We start from the raw sequence: 18,661 nt of genomic DNA, 5'->3' as shown, positions 1-18,661 counted from the left end.
GAGAGTGCCTGTCCTCCCCGAGAGTGCCCCCATTTCCCCCACCTGGCAGGGAGTGTGGGGGAGTCCAGGCCCTGCACCCCTCTTCCTGGGATTCACTGAGACTCTCAGCCAGCCAGTAAAACAGAAGGTTTATTGGACAACAGGAACACAGTCCAAAACAGAGCTTGTGGGTACACCCAGGACCCCTCAGTGAAGTCCTTCTGGGGGAGCAGGGAGCTTAGACCCCAGCCCTGGGGTTCCCTGTGTTCCTCCACCCAGCCCCAAACTGAAACTAAACCCACCCAGCAGGTTCCCTGCTGCAGCCTCCATCCACATTCCTGGGCAGAGGTGTCACCTCCCCCTCCCCCTCCCGGCTCAGGTGACAGGCTCTCAGGTCTCCCGTCCCCAGGGCACATTCCCAGGTCAACACTCCCCCCTCCCTGCTGCGTCACATCGTCACATCTCTCCCCCCTTCGAGACTGAACTGAGCGGGGTCACTGTGACCAGTGACCTGGGGAAGTTCGGGGCCCCCTCTCCGGGACAGCGCATCCGCTATCAGGTTGGCACTTCCCTTCACATGGACCACGTCCATGTCGTAATCCTGCAGGAGCAGGCTCCACCTCAGGAGCTTGGCGTTGGCTCCTTTCATCTGGTGCAGCCAGGTCAGGGGAGAGTGGTCGGTGTAGACGGTGAAGTGTCGCCCGAAGAGATAGGGCTCTAGTTTCTTGAGGGCCCACACCATGGCCAGGCACTCCTTCTCGATGGCCGCGTAGTGTTGCTCCCGGGGTAGCAACTTCTTGCTCAGGTACACGATGGGGTGTCTCTCCCCCTTTTCATCCTCCTGCATTAACACCGCCCCCAGTCCCGTGTCGGAGGCGTCGGTGAACACCACAAAGGGCTTGTCAAAGTCTGGGTTTGCTAGAACTGGGCCACTGACCAGAGCCTCCTTCAGCGCCCGGAAAGCCTCCTGGCACTGCTCGGTCCAGACCACCTTGTCTGGCTTCCCCTTCTTGCATAGCTCAGTGATGGGGGTGGCTATGGCGCTAAAGTGGGGCACAAATCTTCGGTAGTATCCTGCCATCCCAATAAAGGCTTGGACCTGCTTTTTGGTGTGGGGAGCGGGCCAGTCTCTGATCACCTCCACCTTGGCCGGTTCCGGCTTTAGGCGGCCGCTCCCCACCCGATGGCCCAGGTAAGATACTTCAGCCATCCCCACCTTGCACTTCTCCGCTTTGACAGTCAGCCCAGCCCCCTGGAGTCGGTCCAGCACTTGTCTAACCTGGGACACGTGGTCCTCCCAGGTCTGGCTAAAGACACAGATGTCGTCAATATACGCCACGGCAAAACTCTCCATCCCCCTCAGGAGCTGGTCCACCAGGCGCTGGAAGGTGGCCGGCGCTCCCTTGAGGCCGAAAGGCAGGGTCAGAAACTCATAGAGCCCCAGAGGGGTGATAAAGGCCGATTTCAGCCGGGCATCTGCATCCAGCGGCACTTGCCAGTAGCCCTTTGTAAGGTCCATGGTGGTAAGGTACCGAGCTCCTCCCAGTTTGTCTAGGAGCTCGTCCGGCCTGGGCATGGGGTAGGCATCCGATACAGTGATGGCATTGAGCTTCCGATAGTCCACACAGAACCGGACTGACCCATCCTTTTTGGGGACCAGCACCACCGGCGAGGCCCAAGGGCTGGCCGATGGCTGGATCACCCCCAAAGCCAGCATGTCCCGGACCTCTCTTTCCAGGTCCTGAGCAGTTTTCCCTGTGACTCGGAAGGGGGAGCATCTTATCGGCGGGTGCGACCCTGTCTGCACCCGGTGGACAGTCAGATTAGTGCATCCAGGCTGGTTGGAAAACAGCTGTCGGTACGGATGCAGCACCCCCCTGACCTCAGCTTGCTGGGCAGGGGTGAGCTGATCCGAGAGGGGGATTGTTTCCAGGGGGGAACCAGCTCTGGTCCCAGGGAATAGATCTACTAAAGGGTCATCTCCCTGCTCCTCCCACTGACCACACACAGCTAACACCACATTCCCCCTGGCATAATATGGCTTCATCATATTCACATGGTACACCCGGCGGTGGTGGGCCCGGTTCGACAGGTCCACCACATAGTTTACCTCATTGAGCTGCTTGACGACCTTGAACGGGCCCTCCCAGGCGGCCTGTAGTTTGTTCTTTCTCATGGGGATGAGAACCATCACCTGATCCCCGGTGGCGTAGGCACGGGCCCGCGCCGTGCGGTCATACCAGACCTTCTGCTTCCTCTGGGCTCTGGCCAGATTCTCCCTGGCCAGGCCCATGAGTTCAGCCAGTCTCTCTCGGAAGGTCAGGACATACTCCACCACTGACTCTCCATCGGGAGTGGCCTTCCCCTCCCACTCGTCTCTCATCAGGTCCAGGGGGCCCCTCACCCTCCTTCCATATAACAGTTCGAAAGGCGAAAATCCGGTAGACTCCTGGGGCACCTCCCTGTACGCGAACAGCAGGTGAGGTAAGTACTTGTCCCAATCCTGCGGGTGCTGGTTCATAAAGGTTTTCAGCATCATCTTTAGCGTCCCGTTAAACCTCTCCACCAGCCCATTGGACTGGGGGTGATACGCTGAGGCCCAGTCATGCCGGACCCCACATTTCTCCCACAAGCACCGGAGCAGGGCCGACATGAAGTTGGAGCCTTGGTCTGTCAAGACTTCCCTGGGGAACCCCACTCGGCTGAAAATGGTCAGGAGCGCATCTGCCACGGTGTCTGCTTCAATGGAAGCTAAGGGCACTGCCTCGGGGTAGCGGGTGGCGAAATCTACCACCACCAGAATGTATTTCTTCCCCGACCGGGTCGTCTTGCTGAGAGGCCCCACGATGTCCATGGCCACCTTCTGGAAAGGCTCCTCTATGATGGGCAAAGGTCTCAACGCCGCTTTCCCCTTGTCCCGGGCCTTCCCCACCCTCTGACAGGGGTCACAGGATCGGCAATACTGCCGGACGGTGGTAAAGACCCCGGGCCAGTAAAAGTTCTGTAGCAACCTCTGCCGGGTGCGCCGGATTCCCTGGTGCCCTGCGAGGGGGATGTCATGGGCCAGGGACAGGAGCTTGCGGCGGTACTTCTGGGGGACCACCAGCTGCCTCCTGATCCCACAGGACTCCCCTTCCCCTGGGGGAGCCCATTCTCGGTACAGGAACCCCTTCTCCCACAGGAACCTCTCCTGGCAGCCTCTCCTCATGGTCCGTCCCTCACTGAGGTCGGCCAGGTCCCTGAGCTTCTGCAAGGAGGGATCTTTCCTCAACTCGGCCTGGAACTCAGCGGCTGGGGAAGGGATGGGGCCCGGTTCCCCCTCCGTGGCCAGGTCTGAGGCCGCAGCCCCTCTGAGCCGTGCCCCTCGGCGCTCCCTCCCCACCCGAGTAGGGTCTCGCGCCTCCAGTGTGGTACCCTCCCCAGGGTCAGGTCGCAGTGCCCCTCGCCGGCTCTGGCTACGGGTCACAACCAGGGCGGTCTGGGGGTCGCTTGGCCAATCCTCTAGGTCTCCCCCCATCAAAACTTCAGTGGGCAAATGGTGGTGTACCCCCACATCCTTGGGGCCCTCCTTGGTCCCCCATTTCAGGTGTACCCTTGCCACGGGCACCTTAAATGGGGTCCCGCCCACCCCCGTCAGGGTCAGGTAGGTGTTGGGCACCACCCGATCTGGGGCCACCACCTCGGGCCGGGCCAGCGTCACCTCCGCGCCCGTATCCCAGTATCCATTGACCTTCCTCCCATCCACCTCCAGGGGAACAAGGCACTCTCTCCGGAGGGACAGCCCCGCACCCACCCTGTAAACCGAGCACCCTGAGTCCAGAGCCTCCAGCCCTCTGGCGGGGCTGGCTGGGGGTACTCTTCCCTCCTGAGCAGGTGGCAAACTGGTAGCCCCCCTTTCCTGGGTCGCCTGCCCCTCGTCCAGCTGAGTCCCTACCCAGTTAACCCTGGGTAGGTTGGGTCTGCTCAGTTTGTCCCTGAGCCCGGGGCACTGGGCCCGTACGTGGCCTCTCTGGCCACAGTGATAGCAGCTCAGGTCACGTTGGTCCCCTCGAACGGGTCGGAGGGGCCCGACACCAGGCGTTCCCCTTTGGAGGGGGTTCTCCCTATTTCCCCGCTGGGAGGCCCCATGGTGACTCTCTCTCTGCATCGGGGGGGGGCCTGTTCTTTTGGGACTCCTCCCGGCTACCCCCTGACCGACTGTTCACAAACTCGTCGGCCAGCTGCCCTGCATGCTGGGGGTTCGCGAGCTTTTTGTCCACCAGCCACAGCCTCAGGTCGGAAGGGCACTGTTCATACAGGTGCTCCAGTACAAACAGGTCAAGCAGGTCCTCTTTAGTTTGGGCCCCCGCTGTCCACTTGCGGGCATATCCCTGCATCCTGTTGACCAGTTGTAGGTAGGTGACCTCAGGCGTTTTACGCTGACTCCGGAACCTTCTCCGGTACATCTCGGGGGTCAGCCCAAACTCACGGAGCAGGGCCTGTTTGAACAGTTCATAGTCCCCTGCCTCTGCCCCTGTCATCCGGCTGTAGACCTCCACGGCTTTGGGGTCCAGTAAGGGGGTGAGGAACTGGAGCCTGTCTGCAGGGTCAACCCTGTGCAGCTCGCAGGCATTCTCAAAGGCCGTCAGGAAGCTATCCATGTCCTCCCCCTCCTTCCGCTGGGCCAGGAAGCACTTATCAAAGCTCCTTGCAGTCTTGGGTCCCCCCGCACTCACCGCAGCCGGGGCCCCACTGCTCCTCAGCCTGGCCAGCTCCAGTTCATGCTGTCTCTGTTTCTCCTTCTCCTGCTGCTCATGTTGACGTTCCCTCTCCTTCTCCTGACGCTCCCTCTCCTTCTCCTGACGTTCCCTCTCCTTCTCCTCCTGCTCATGTTGACGTTGTTTCTCCTTCTCCTCCTGCTCATGTTGACGTTGTTTCTCCTCATGTTGACGTTGTTTTTCATGATCCTCCAGCTCCCTCATTTTCCTCTCCCTCTCCCATTCCAGCCGCATCCGCTCCAGGGATGGGGAGCTCCGCTGGGAGGATCCCCTGCTGGCTGCTGGGGTCAGGGTGCCCTCGGTATTCGCTGGGCTTCCCACAACCCCTCCCCCAGGCATAGGTAGGAAGGGTCTCGGGGTGTCCTGGGCAGCAGTCTGACCCCTCCCAGCCTGGTCAGGCCCCAGGGCCCGCGCTGCGTCCGCCGGGCGGCTTCCCTCAGGGACAGGGATCGGGTCATCCAAGCGATCCCTCTCCTCCAGCTGGGCAATCAGCTGTTCCTTGGTGGACCTCCCGACGCGCAGCCCCCGCTGCCTGCACAGCTCCACCAGGTCGCTCTTAAGGCGTTTAGCGTACATCTCCCGGCTGGCCACTCGCAGGCCGGGCAGCTGTCCACGGTTTCCAGGAAAAGCCCCTAGTGTGCCAGTCCTTCTTGAGGTCACCACCTCTTTGCCAGGGTCGAGCTGCAGACTCCTCCGCCCCTGGGACCGCTCGCTGCAATCCCCCGGGGGACCCTGTTACTGCAAAAGTCCTTCTCTCTGGTCACACACTCCCAGGGGTTAACCGCCCCCTGAAACCGTCTCTCTCTGAATCTTCAGCACGCCTGGTCCCCGTCAATCCCCCTTCGTTTTACTGTTCCCCAGTCACTTACTGCAGGAAGCGCCATTCACGGGGTGCAGTAGATCCCACCTCTGCCACCAGTTGTCACAGAGTGTGGGGGAGTCCAGGCCCTGCACCCCTCTTCCTGGGATTCACTGAGACTCTCAGCCAGCCAGTAAAACAGAAGGTTTATTGGACAACAGGAACACAGTCCAAAACAGAGCTTGTGGGTACACCCAGGACCCCTCAGTGAAGTCCTTCTGGGGGAGCAGGGAGCTTAGACCCCAGCCCTGGGGTTCCCTGTGTTCCTCCACCCAGCCCCAAACTGAAACTAAACCCACCCAGCAGGTTCCCTGCTGCAGCCTCCATCCACATTCCTGGGCAGAGGTGTCACCTCCCCCTCCCCCTCCCGGCTCAGGTGACAGGCTCTCAGGTCTCCCGTCCCCAGGGCACATTCCCAGGTCAACACTCCCCCCTCCCTGCTGCGTCACATCGTCACAACCCCGTGTACCCCCACCCAACAGCGATGCTGCGAGAGTGACCCCCACATTGCCTACCTGACAGTGGCACCACGAGAGTGCCTGTCCTCCCCGAGAGCGCCCCCATTTCCCCCACCTGGCAGAGATGCTGTTAAAATGTCCCCCTCACTTGCCCTGGGATGCTTGGAGACGGTTGCTAGAGCAGGCTCCATCCATGCTGTGAGAGGGGTTCTCTTGGGGCCATGTTGGCAGCCCTGGCACTCTTTCTACATAAATTGCATGGATTGGATTTTATTTTCATTCCATAATCTGAATTTCAGAAGATGTCCGACCCACAGGAGCAGCAGCGACAGTTTGGAATCATGTCCGAAATCCCTGGTGAGGTCAGGGGCCTAGCCAGAACTAGGTGCCCATTGTGCACAGAGCTCTTCTTGGCCCCCAAAATCCTGCCCTGCCTACACACGTTTTGCATGGCCTGTCTTGAACAGCTGGAACCCTTTTCAGTGCTCGGCTTCCAGGCAGAGGATTCTGATTCTACCTCAGATGGATCATGGCTCCAAGATCATAATCAACCACCGCTCAGCGTCCTTTGTCCTGTCTGTGACACAGAGGTGGATTTGCCACCCGGCGGCATTAATGACTTGACCACTGACCACCTGGCCATGAATGAGGTGCTACTGGAGACCCTGCAGGCGCAAGGCCCAGGAATGCTGTGTGACCTCTGTGTGGATGGGGAAGCTGTGAAGCACTGTCCCACCTGCAAAGCCAATCTCTGCCACTTCTGCTGCCAGGCTCACAGGTATGGGAGGAAGCACCAGAGGCAGAGAGCAGACGTGTAATCAAGCCCTTCCAGGCATGCAGACTCCATTGCTGTTTCTGGCCTTACACAACCATATGTAATATATATACGGTGCCATCTGTCCACCTATGCATGGTAACCCCTTAGGCCAGAAGTATCCACTTAGGTGTTTGGTGTCTGATTTGAGCCTGATTTTTTGGAACCTGTTGAGCACCCACCCTCTAAAGGAAATGAATGGGAGTTGTGGTTGCTCAGCATCCTTGGGAGTCAGGCCCTGGGTGTCTCAGGTGGGCTCCCAAATATTGAAACACCCAAATTAGTGAACAATTGTGAAAGTCGTACAGTGCCTCGCCCATTGTGGCCATGGCTGTCAGGAGCCTGCCCACACATTCTCTTTCTCCTCATAGCCCAGGTGGGGACAAACAACAGAGTGGACCGTGTGGGAGAGCTGCGCTCATCTACCTAGGCTGATCTGGTCCAGAGGCACCATCCGCCAGTCAATAAGTCCAAACTTTTGGGGGATGCTCCAACAGGCATTGGTTTATTTTACATTTAAGTGAATGTAGCGCAGCAGAAAAATAAGAGATTGACAGCCCTGGAGACTGAAACCTGCTGTTCCCAGAGCAGGTATAGACAGGGCAGTGGCAGTGCAAACTCCCTGCTTCTTATCCAGCCCTGTCCTGGAGAGACCCCAGCTCAAGAGGGGAGAGGGCAGTTCAGCCTCCATTGGGCCATCAGTCCTTGGCCTGTCTACTGAGGTTGCCCGCAAAGAGGCAATTTTTAAAGCAATAATTGTTTGTGTGTATGTTTTAAAGTTACTTCTGGGTGAATTTGAGAACTGGTGTGGAAAATTTCAGCCCCAGAGGAGAAAAGGGTAGTGTTGTGCAAGTCCTGATGTTAGCTTAACTACATGGCTTACTTCCAGTCAACTCAGTCCATGTACCCTCTGGGTGCCCACAAACATTCTTGAACATATCCTCACCATGCCCTGCAAGCCAGGCAGCCTGTAGCTGTAACACAAGCAAATTTCCCTTTGCTTTGCAGCATTTAAGGCAGTTGTAGAATGAAGCTGCAGTAGAGCGAGCGAAAACTGAAGAGGTGTCCGCAGGGGGGAAGAGACATGTTTCCAGGAGAGGTTTGAAAAGAGCTGAAGAGGTGATGAGGCAGAAGTACAGGGTGGCTGCTACAGATGTGCGTGCTGCAGAGGAGGTTCTTGCATCAACAGTGGTGTGACTGTGTGAGGAGACAAAGAAGTGCAGTGCTAGGGGAGAAAAGAGATGAGATCTGTGAGGCCAGCTGGAACATGTATGTACATGGTTGGTGGGGACTGGAAAAGGACCAGTTTACAGCCATTCTGGCAGCTCTAGACTGGCCAGGGAAGTCCCCTGTGCTGGAGTAGCGCTCTGGGCCTGTTTCCTCCTTGTTTAGTGCCCTCCAACATTGCCAGAACGCTTCAAAGTGTCTTTTGCACTACCAAGAATCAGGCTAGATTCTCTACTGCCTCGCCCACATGTAGACACTTATACCTTTGCAACAGGATCTTGATTCCCAGTCGCCCTGCACTTTGTACAATCAGTTACACCAGGGCAAAATGTTACTATTTCTACATGGGTAACCTCTTACACCCAGTTTGACTACACAAGATGCTGGAGAGCAAGGAATTGAGCCCCAGAACAGCAGCTTTTCGTACTGATATAAATAGCCATCCAAGGTGCAAGGCAGTAGAGATTCTAGCCTAAGGGGCCTGACTCCAGTCTCATCTACTGATATCACTTGTACACTGGGGTCACTCCATTAATATCAGTGAAGCTGCTCCCGGTCTACACTGGTGTGAGATCAGGCCAAAGAGGACCACTGGGAACTGGGTCATAGGGCGCCAATGGAGTTTTATGAAGATGGGAGTGCTGTTGCCATGCTTCTTGGTATTACCGGTGAGGGATTTCAGCAGAGGTGACATCCAGGGGGTGTTACAGAAATGGCACAAGGTAGCTGTGCAGACATAACACAAGTAAGAGGAAGAGAAGAGTTCAAAGAATGAGGCAAAAGGAGAAGTCTGAGAGCCCCCTGCTCTGCCGTGTGGTGGTTTTGTGCGGCTCAGGTGGTGCAAAGCAGCTCTCAAGCTATCCTACTGTCTCCTGCAGGATTTCCCCTGCATCGGAGAATCCTTGGCTGGTATAGAGCCACCTTAGCATCTCCTACCCCTCCTCAGACACTCACAGCCATTGGTGTAGGGGGTATGGCTAGGACTCCGTAATGCCCTGTGGATCCCCCAGCTGCTAAATGTCCCCTGGGGGCTGTTGGCAGGCAGCGTAAAATAGAACAACATTGAGACTGCTTTGCCGTGTGTTTGGTACTGGCCTGGCAGCTGGATAGCCCCGGGAGCTTTCTGCCATGCCCCCACCTCAGCTGTGCTAAGCAGCAACAAACCCTGAGCCTAGAAGGGAGATGGCATTTGGATTTAAGAATATTTAGTATGTTACCATAGGTCCTTATTTGACTCTTGCCTGGTCCTGATCTCCCATCTCCCCTTCAAGGGTATACAAGTTTGTGTTTGAGTGAATAAAAGCAGGTAAAAAGAGCCAGTTTGACAGGTAAGAAGCCTGAGATCCCCTAGTCATCCACGGAAGAGGCAGTGGCTGAGCAAACTTACCCATGCTGCTGCCCGCCAGCCCTCACCTGGTGGCACCCACCACCTTCCTGCTGCACTCATCACAGTGGGCTCTGGAGTCATTGCAGCTATCCTGCTTCTGTCAGGCTCTGTAAGGAGAGACTACCTGCACCAATGGTGTGACAGCTACCCCCCTGGTCCTCGTATAACATTCTCCCATCTGAGAACAGCATTGCCAGAATGCAGGGAGCCAGAGAGCAGCTAATAATTAGCACAAAGTGGAGGCAGGTTGCAGATGATGTCATCTTTCATATGGAGGTGTGACTCAAGGAGATTAAAGATCCCATCATGTAACATCGCCATCTACTGAATCAGGCTGGAGTATCATATGTTGTGGCTTGTGGTCCATGAAGGTCACAATGTGAGGGGGTCATCGACTGCTCTGTAGGAATCTGCGGGTCACATGTTGCAAGCCCAGGTTTATCTCTTATACTTCCTTCTAGGAGACAGAAGAAAACAGCTTCCCATGCTGTGGTGGATCTAGAGGACCTGAAGGGCTACAGCTGGACTGAGAAGCCAATTCTGTGCCCTTCCCACCCTTCAGAGGACCTGACGCTGTTCTGTGAGCAGTGTGAGCAGCCTGTGTGCCGGGATTGTGTGGTGGGCAAGCACCGGCAGCATCCATATGCCTTTACTGCCAGTGTCATCCACAAGCATGGAGATTCCATGCGGGACCTCCTCAAGAGCACCCAGCTGCACGTGGACACCCTAGAAGGGGCCCTACGCCATATTGAAGGAGTCAGCAGTGCCATCTGCAGTCGTGTGGAAGCAGTGGCTGGGGAGATCCGCACATTTGCAGATGGATACATAAGGGCTATTGAAGAACACCGGGACCAGCTGCTGAAGCAGCTGGAAGACTTGAAGGTGCAGAAGGAGACCCTGTTGCACTTACAGAAGGCACAGCTGGAGCAGCTGCTGATGGACATGAGGACTGGGGTGGAGTTCACTGAGCGCCTGCTGACCAGTGGCTCAGACTTGGAGATCCTTATCACCAAGGGGGTGGTGGCGAGCCGGCTGAGAAAGCTGAACAAAGTGGATTATAGCATCCACCCTGGAGTGGAAGATGGGATCCAGTTCTCTCCCCATGAGAAGGCTGGCCAGTGCTGTGGCTATGAGGTTTTTGGGACCATTCTCTATAAGGCAGTTGATCCAGCCAAGTGTGTCCTGCAAGGGGAAGGTATGGGGACAACTTGATTCTGATTGACCAATGATAAAAGTGGGAGGGATTGGGGTGAACCCTAAAAAACCCTATTATAGATGTCATTCCTTAACTGAGGGGCTGCATAACCACCCTGGGGGCAGCCCTGGAGACCAAAGACCATAGTTTATCCAGGATAGGTACAGAGCATGCAATAGTAGGTCAAACTTCTTTACCATTGCTTCTTGTCATTATCCCTCATCTCTGAACTGGATAGACCAACTCTGGCTGAGCAAGTAGTTCGGTCTCAAGGGTACAGATAGTCCTTGGCCTCTGCTGAAACTGACCACAAGTGGGGACCAGTTAGTACATATTGTAATGTAGACAACTGTCCACCAAGAACTTTGTGAGACTGTCAGATGCATTTCATACAGGCCACTGAGCATCTGTCAGATAGCACTAACTTTGGGTCACTCATAGCCTGGGCTAGATTTAAGAAGAAAGGTTCCTTGTCCCATTCAGCCACTTCCATATTGACTGCAGATGGAAGTGTGGCCTGCCAGGATGACAGCTCCCAGTATGCAATGCTCTGTCTTGATCGGAGTAGAAGGTCACATTGCACAATGGGACATAACATCTGCAGTCCCTGCCTCCATGTTAAAGATGGGGAAGGGGGCTGTACTCGGCCCTGGACAGCAGTTAAGCTATCACTATCCTATAGGTTTACTTCACTGTACATCTGTAGTGTCACTGCTTTTTAAAAGAAGAAATAACCGCTATTACATTTCCTGAAGCAAACTGGTGATCATTCTACGCTGGTAAGTCCGGGGTTGTGTTCTTTAGTCTAGGATCCCCTGGCCTCTGAGCTGTAACATGTGAACTCTGTCAGGGAAAGGGAGGAAAAGAACCATGGCTGTCCCAGCCCTTTGCAATCAAAAAGCCACTCGTGTGCAAGGCCAGTATCCTATAGAGGCAGCTCACCCCAAAAGCCCTCCTCTCTGCTGCAGCCCCTTTACACCAACAATGGCCCTAAGGGACTGGAAAACCAATGGAACCGGCTCTTGGAGAATATCTCCATCTCAGGGGAAAATCCTGCTTCTGTAGAGCAGTGGAATGGCTCTGTATCCCGCCCTGCCATGCAGGGGCAGGGTGTTTATTGGGAGTGTAGCTGGGTAAGGGGATGAGGCTGGAGTGTCCTTGCACTTTGGCTCTTTTCAGCTGTCACAATGTTTGCTTCGGAGCTGAGCCTAAATTAGAGCAATGCTTGTTCTGAGGACTGAAACAATCGCCAGCCCAACTCACAAACCAAGGGACTGCAAAAGGGCATAGAGCCCACTTCTGAGCTGTACCTTCCAATCAGGGCACACTTGCCATCTGTGGGAGGGCTTGGCCAGCAGGACACTAGAAATGTGTTTGGTTTTACTTTTCATGGAAGGGGCTCAGCAAAGGGGAACCTTGTAAAATCCTGGCTAGACAGAGTGAAGTACAGTGGGGAGGTTGGGAGTTGGAAAGCTGCTGGCTGATGTCAAGCCAGCAGCTGTATGGAACAGTAAGGGACAGTTTGCTCTATCTTTCAGATCTCCACAGTGCCCGTCAGAATCAGCTGGCCAGCTTTACTCTGCTGTGTAATGACACATCGGGAGAGCAGATGGGGAGAGGTGGAGAGCCCATCCGGGTCACTATCATCCACAAAGACAAGAAGGACTGGTTGGTACCTTCCGTGGGATGGCCAGAATGGTTTTGTTTGCCTTCTGTCTTGCTTTAAAATCTCTGCTACAGACTTTCTTAGCCCCTGTCTCTATGTACCTCCATGTTTGCATTCCCCTGTAAGTAAAGAGCTTCCATGGGCAGGTCAGGATTTACAGGGAGAATGACACAATGGTGCTTCACCCAAGAGCTGTGGGCCCAAGTGCAGCCCTGGGGTTAAATATGACCTTATGGAGGTGTAAAACAGAGCTACCTCCTCATGATTTTATCACAATATATGGGCATTTTTAAAGGCATAGTGGGTGTAAATCACTCTGATCTGGCAGCATTTTACATCTACTGCACACTGGGTGTTTGCACATGATCCAAGGCAACAGAGAACGAGGACTTTTGTTTCTGTTAACACCTATTTAAATTAAATGAGCGATTAACATTTTGTATACAAGATGCCTTTGTTAAAGCATCAGTAATGTCTGTCCTTCAGTTAAGGTGACTGAGCTCAAAGGAAGCTTGGAAGCCTTCCATGAAAACCAGGGAAGCCGAAACTTGCCATTCCAGGTATTACTAAGGCAAAAACACAAGCAAAAGAATTTCTTTTGAAAGATGCTTTGAGGCCATCTTTTGTATCAAAAAGCAGCAAGAAAGGACACACGCCCAATTTAAAAAAAGCTTTTGCTGGTCACCTTTAAGAATGTAATCTGTTCCATTTTATGGAAGTTAGGTACAAGCAAGGGCAAGTTGCCAACATGGCCATTGTTTTGGTGCCCTGATGTAGAAGAGAACATAATGCTAAAGTTCTCTGTTATAGGGAAGAATAAAATAATTTAGCATTCAGGACTCCAGCTTTTGCCATATATAGTCTGATGTGGGGTTTATGCCTTGGTACAGGGCAACGCCACAACAGTTGCAGCATAGTCAAAAATCAGATAAAGGATAGGGAAACAACACTATATACATAGCTATCTGTTGATCAAGGAGCACTGTCAGAAGACATGTCTCCAGTCCTTCCTCCTGCACTCTGCACCAATCAGGATGAATGAGATGTGTATACCACAATGCTTAGAGGGGAGTAATTTTGTCTGGGGACAGAGATGGATGAAGTCACATTAGCTTGGTTTCTCATTTCTGTGTATATATGATCACTTCATCCACTGCTGAAATCCAGTCAGCCCTAGGGTGAGACATAACAGCTATGTAGTAACATAAAGCAACACTTATAACAGAGTTTATGACAGGAAGTGAGGTAGGCGACTGTATTCAGTCGAACCAATAGGGGAAAACCAAACCAAGATTTCAGAAAGATTATAAACGGTCATGCTTCAGGGCACAATCAATTCTAATTAATGGTGGTTAGGAAGAAATTTTCCCCCGGGCAGGCTGTTCCATAATTGCCTGCTGCTGGGTTTCTTGCACCTTCCTTTAAAGCAGAACAGTACTGGCCACTAGCAGAGACAGGCTAGTTGGACCACAGGTGTGATTGCATATCGCAGTTCCTATGTGACTACCTCGTGATTTCACTGGGATTTTCACCACCTTGGTTCCCTGTGAAACCGGAATTGGGTTAATTTCATAAAGGGACAGCCTGCCAGTAATGATCAAAAATAAGGTCACAATGTTAAAGATAAGAGTCATAGCCCACATCTTGATTCTTAAGTTAGGTGACTCAGCCCTCTGCCCTTCTTGTGCCTGCTGCTTCCTAACTGGCTTTTCTGCAAGCAGCTACTCTCTGAGACAGAGGCCTGGTCTATACTACAGAGTTAGGTCAATGTAAGGTGGCTTACAGCAACTTAATTATGTCAGTGAACACACTACAGTTTTGCTCCTGCCGATCTAAGTGCCCTTCTATAATGACTCTATTTCCATGAGAGCCATAGGGCTTATATCGGTGTAGTTGGGATGATGGAGTGTCTGTGTAGACATTGCCTTACTTACATCGGCTGTTGGCTAAAATTCTTGTCAATTCCGTGGCTCCATGCTGGTGCCATGAAATTGACAGGAAAACCGCTCACAGGGCTGTCACCCTGGGGCAGGTGGGGACTCCCCAGGCTCCCCACTACCAGCTGGGCTGCTGCCCAGGCTCCCTGTTCAGAGCCAGGCTGCCCCACTGCCACTTCAGTGATTCAAAACAGCTGTAAAACCAGATTAACTGCAGAGTGTCACAAAGCAGCAAGAGTGTACCAGTTTAACTGGGCCCATATGTCTCATGAATGATGCACTGCCAGCACTCAGACATCAGATGCAAATAGAGTTGCTAGCAATCCCACTGAGACAGCATGTGCCTTGCTGTTCCAGGTGCTGGGGGGCAGTTATGCAGAGTGAAATGATCCTTACAAGATCATGGTCTGAGAAAATTAATAAATTCAGAGTTTTCAAGACCAGAAAGGACCATTGTGATCGTTTAGTCTGACCTCCTGTACAACACAGGCCAAAGAACTTCCGTAAAATAATTCCTAGAGCAGATCATTTGGAAAAATATCCAATCTTGATTTAAAAATTGTCAGTGATAGAGACTCGACCACGATCCTTGTTAAATTGACTAATTAGTCTCAGTTAAAAATTTGCACCTTATTTCCAGTCTGAATTTGTCTGCTTCAACTTCCAGCCATTGGATTGTGTTATATATTTCTCTGCGAGATTGAAGTGTTCTTTATTAAATATTTGTTGCCCGTGTAGATTCTTACAGACTGTAATCGAATCACCCCTTAACCTTCTCTTTATTAAGATAAATAGATTGAGCTCTTTGAGTCTATCACTATCTGGCATGTTTTCTAATCCTCTAATCATTCTTGGGTCTCTTCTCTGAACCCTTTCCAGTTTAATCAACATCCTCCTTGAATTGGAGACATCAGAACTGGATATAGTATTCCAGCAGCAGTTGCACCAGTGCCAAATATAGAGATAAAATAACCTTTACTCCTGCTCAATAATCCCCTGTTTAGGCATTCAAAGATTGCATTAGGCCTTTTTGCCACAGAGTCATACTGGGAGCTCACGTTGAGCTAATTATCCACCACGACCTCCAAATCTTTTTCAGAGCCACTACTTCCCCGGACAGAGTCCCCCATCCAGTAAGTATGGGCTACATTCTTTGTTCCTTGATGTGTACATTTACATTTAGCTGTATTAAAACACATATTGTTTGCTTGTGCCAGCTTACTAAGCAATGCAGACCACTCTATATTAGTGACCTATCCTCTTCATTATTTACCCCTCCCCCAATTTTTGTGCCATCTGCAAACTTTATCAGTGATAATTTTATGTTTTCCTCCAGGTTATTAATAAAAATGTTACAGCGTAGGGTCAAGAACTGATCACGGCAGGACCTTGTTAGAAACACATCTGTTTGAGGATGATTCCCTGTTTATAATTACATTTTGAGACCTATTAGTTAGCCTGTTTTTAATCCATTTAATGTGTGCCATGTCAATTTTACATCTTTCTCGTTTTTGTTCAAAATGTCATCTTGTACCAAGTCAAATGCCTTACAGAAGTCTAAATATATTACATCAATGCTATTACCTTTATCAGACTTGTAATTTCAACAAAAAAATATGTCAAGTTAATTTGACAGAATCTGTTTTCCATAGATTCATGTTGGTTGGCATTAATTATATTACCCTCCTTTAATTCTTTATTAACCCAGTCCCATATCAGCTGCACCATTACCTTGCCTGAGATCGCTGTCATATTGAAAGTCTTATAATCAACCATGTCATCCCATTTACAGTAACTTCTCGCTTAACGTTGTAGTTATGTTCCTGAAAAATGCGACTTTAAGCAAAACGATGTTAAGCAAATCCAATTTCCCCATAAGAATTAATGTAAATAGGGGGGATAGGTTCCAGGGAAATTTTTTTCACCAGACAAAAGACTATATATACACACACACAGTATAAGTTTTAAACAAACAATTTAATAGTGGTACACAGCGATGATGATTGTGAAGCTTGGTTGAGGTGGTGAAGTCAGAGGGTGGGCTATTTCCCAGGGGATGCCTTACTGCTAATGATGACCTAGCAGTTGGCTGAGCCCTCAAGGGTTAACTCGTTGTTAATGTAGCCTCACACTCTACAAGGCAGCACAAGTGGAAGGGAGGAGACAGTATGGCAGACAGAGACACACACCCTGTGTGTGAGAGAGAGAGATGCGCATTGCTCCTTTAAGTATGCTGACCCCACTCTTAAGTACACTGCCTTTTTAAGTTAATCAGCAAGCTGAGATGGCAGCTGCTGCCAGGAAGGTCCCTCCGTCCTGAGCCTTGTTGTGTGTCCCCCCTGCTCTCTGGAAGATGGGGTAAGCGGGGTGCAGGAGCAGGGGGGAGGGGGACACCCTGATATTAGCCCCCTTCTTCCTCCATCCCCACAGCATGCAGGAGGCTCGGGGAGCAGCTCCAAGGCAGAGGGCAGGAGCAGCACATGGCAGTGCGGGGAGGGACAGCTGAACTGCCTGCAATATTGATAGCCTGCTGGGCAGCTGCCGCACAGGGAATTTAGGGGAGTGGGGAGCTGATGGGGGGGCTGCGGGTCCACCCTGGTTCCAAGTCCCCACCAGCTCGCTGCAACGGGCTGCTCTTCCTGCAAGCAGTGGACAAAGCAGGCGGCTGCCAAACAACCTTATAAGGCACAACTTTAAATGGCATGTTTCCTAATTGATCAGCAACGTAACAACATTAACTGGGACAACTTTAAGTGAGGAGTTACTGTACTCTTTTTTTAAATATTGGCACAACATTAGCTTTCTTCCAGTCTTCTGGAACTTCCCTGATATTCCAAGACTTATTGAAAATCACCATTGATGGTCTAGCGAGCTCTTCGGCCAACTCTTTTAAACTCATGGATAGAGATTATCCAGACCTGCTGATTTAATGACTAATGTCAGTGCTGATATTCATTACATCCATGACTGAGTGGAACAGTGAATGCTTGTCAGGGAGAGGAGCGGTGTGGTCTCCTCGATGAAAGCTTCAGCTTTTCCATACTGGCTGCAGGTGATGTCTCTCTCCCTGTTTTTGTCTCCTGTGTGGCCCATGTTGCCCATCACTGTTGTATCGAAGCACTGTGATGATACAGCTCTGAGCAGGGTTTTTTATTGTGAGAACTTGCAGTGGATACAGCTTGCAACATATGCACAATCTTTTGGACAGGCTCTGCTGCTTTCCAGGCTCACTGGTAAAAGTGAGAGCTGGCCTTTAGCCTTTGCCCATAGGAACTGAAAAAGCTCAAGTTTTCCTTCTTAAGATCAAGAGCTTTGCCACTTCCTCTTGCATCCATGAAGTAAGAAAGAGAAGACTCCATCTGAAATCCAGATGATGCTCTGACATTGCACCTGTCTTCCTTCCTCTGCTACAGTATTTCTGCTTCTCCTCTTTCCGTACTCACTGGGTTGTTGCAAATCATTGCAGTATAACTGATTTTCTTTGATCTTCTTCATATGGTACTGTGGCCTCTGATAGCAGGTATGTGTGTGAAATCTACAGCACATTCATCATCATTCAGGGGTCTTTTATACATGTACATTTTAGATCCCTGAACTGGGGCATGGGGTAAGAACCTTCCTATAAATCTAATTCACTAAATGATTACCTATTAGATCAGTTTTTTACAAGTTACTGACCTTGCTTCCCTCTCTTTTTGTATTTATAGTATAATCAAGCCCAGCGTGTGTGATAAGAGGGATGGGACTTACCACATTTCCTACACCCCTGAGGAGCTGGGCACATATACTGTCTGCATCTGTGTCAAAGGGCAGCATGTACAGGTAGCCTTTCAACTCACTGTGATTGATGTAGCTCAGGGGTTCTCAAACTTCATTGCACCGCAACCCCCTTTTGACAAAAAAAATTACTACACGACCCCAGGAGGGGAGACTAAAGCCTGAGCCCGCCCGAGCCCCGCCGCCCCAGGCAGGGGGGCCAAACCCCAACCCCAAAGGCTTCTGTCTGGGTGGGGAGCCTGTAGCCTGAGCCCCGCTGCCCAGGGCTGAAGCCAAAGCCTGAAGCCCCTAGGCGGCAGGTCTCGGGCTTGGGCTTAGGCCCCAGGCGGTGGGGCTTGGGCTTTGGCCCTGGGCCCCAGCAAGTCTAACGCCAGCCCTGGCAACTCTATTAAAATGGGGTCGCAACCCACTTTGGGGCCCCGACCCACAGTTTGAGAACTTGCATAAGGGGCAAGGCAATAGTGAGTCAAGCCTAGTGAGCTATTCCCGTAGGTAACCCCTGAACCTCCTAACTCCCTCTGCCCTAACCACAGATGCTTTCTGCCTTCTCTATTATGTAATAGGTATTATTCCGTCGGTACCCCATCTGCATGCCCTGTTCTTCC

The 18,661-nt window shown here is 52.0% G+C and overlaps 2 protein-coding genes across 3 annotated transcripts in view; both read left to right on the top strand.

The window, feature by feature from the left end:
- VTCN1 (V-set domain containing T cell activation inhibitor 1) overlaps window positions 1-18,661 on the top strand; it is a 75,915-nt gene that overhangs the window by 1,178 nt on the left and 56,076 nt on the right. The window lies entirely within an intron of this gene.
- TRIM45 (tripartite motif containing 45) overlaps window positions 1-18,661 on the top strand; it is a 30,525-nt gene that overhangs the window by 1,223 nt on the left and 10,641 nt on the right. The window contains exons 2-5 of one of the 2 annotated variants that reach the window (XM_074974945.1): window positions 6,353-6,831; window positions 9,943-10,676; window positions 12,215-12,344; window positions 17,987-18,101. In XM_074974945.1, the coding sequence (XP_074831046.1) occupies window positions 6,356-6,831; window positions 9,943-10,676; window positions 12,215-12,344; window positions 17,987-18,101 (1,455 nt within the window). In that variant the 5' untranslated portion in view covers window positions 6,353-6,355. The remainder of the gene's footprint in view (window positions 1-6,352; window positions 6,832-9,942; window positions 10,677-12,214; window positions 12,345-17,986; window positions 18,102-18,661) is intronic. The other variant, XM_074974953.1, reaches the window with a different exon arrangement.

Source organism: Natator depressus, chromosome 1 (genome assembly GCF_965152275.1).
Source record: "Natator depressus isolate rNatDep1 chromosome 1, rNatDep2.hap1, whole genome shotgun sequence".
NCBI classification, from domain to species: Eukaryota; Metazoa; Chordata; order Testudines; family Cheloniidae; genus Natator; species Natator depressus.
Note: the sequence above shows the minus strand (reverse complement) of the source record. Positions and strands in the feature narration are given on the sequence as shown.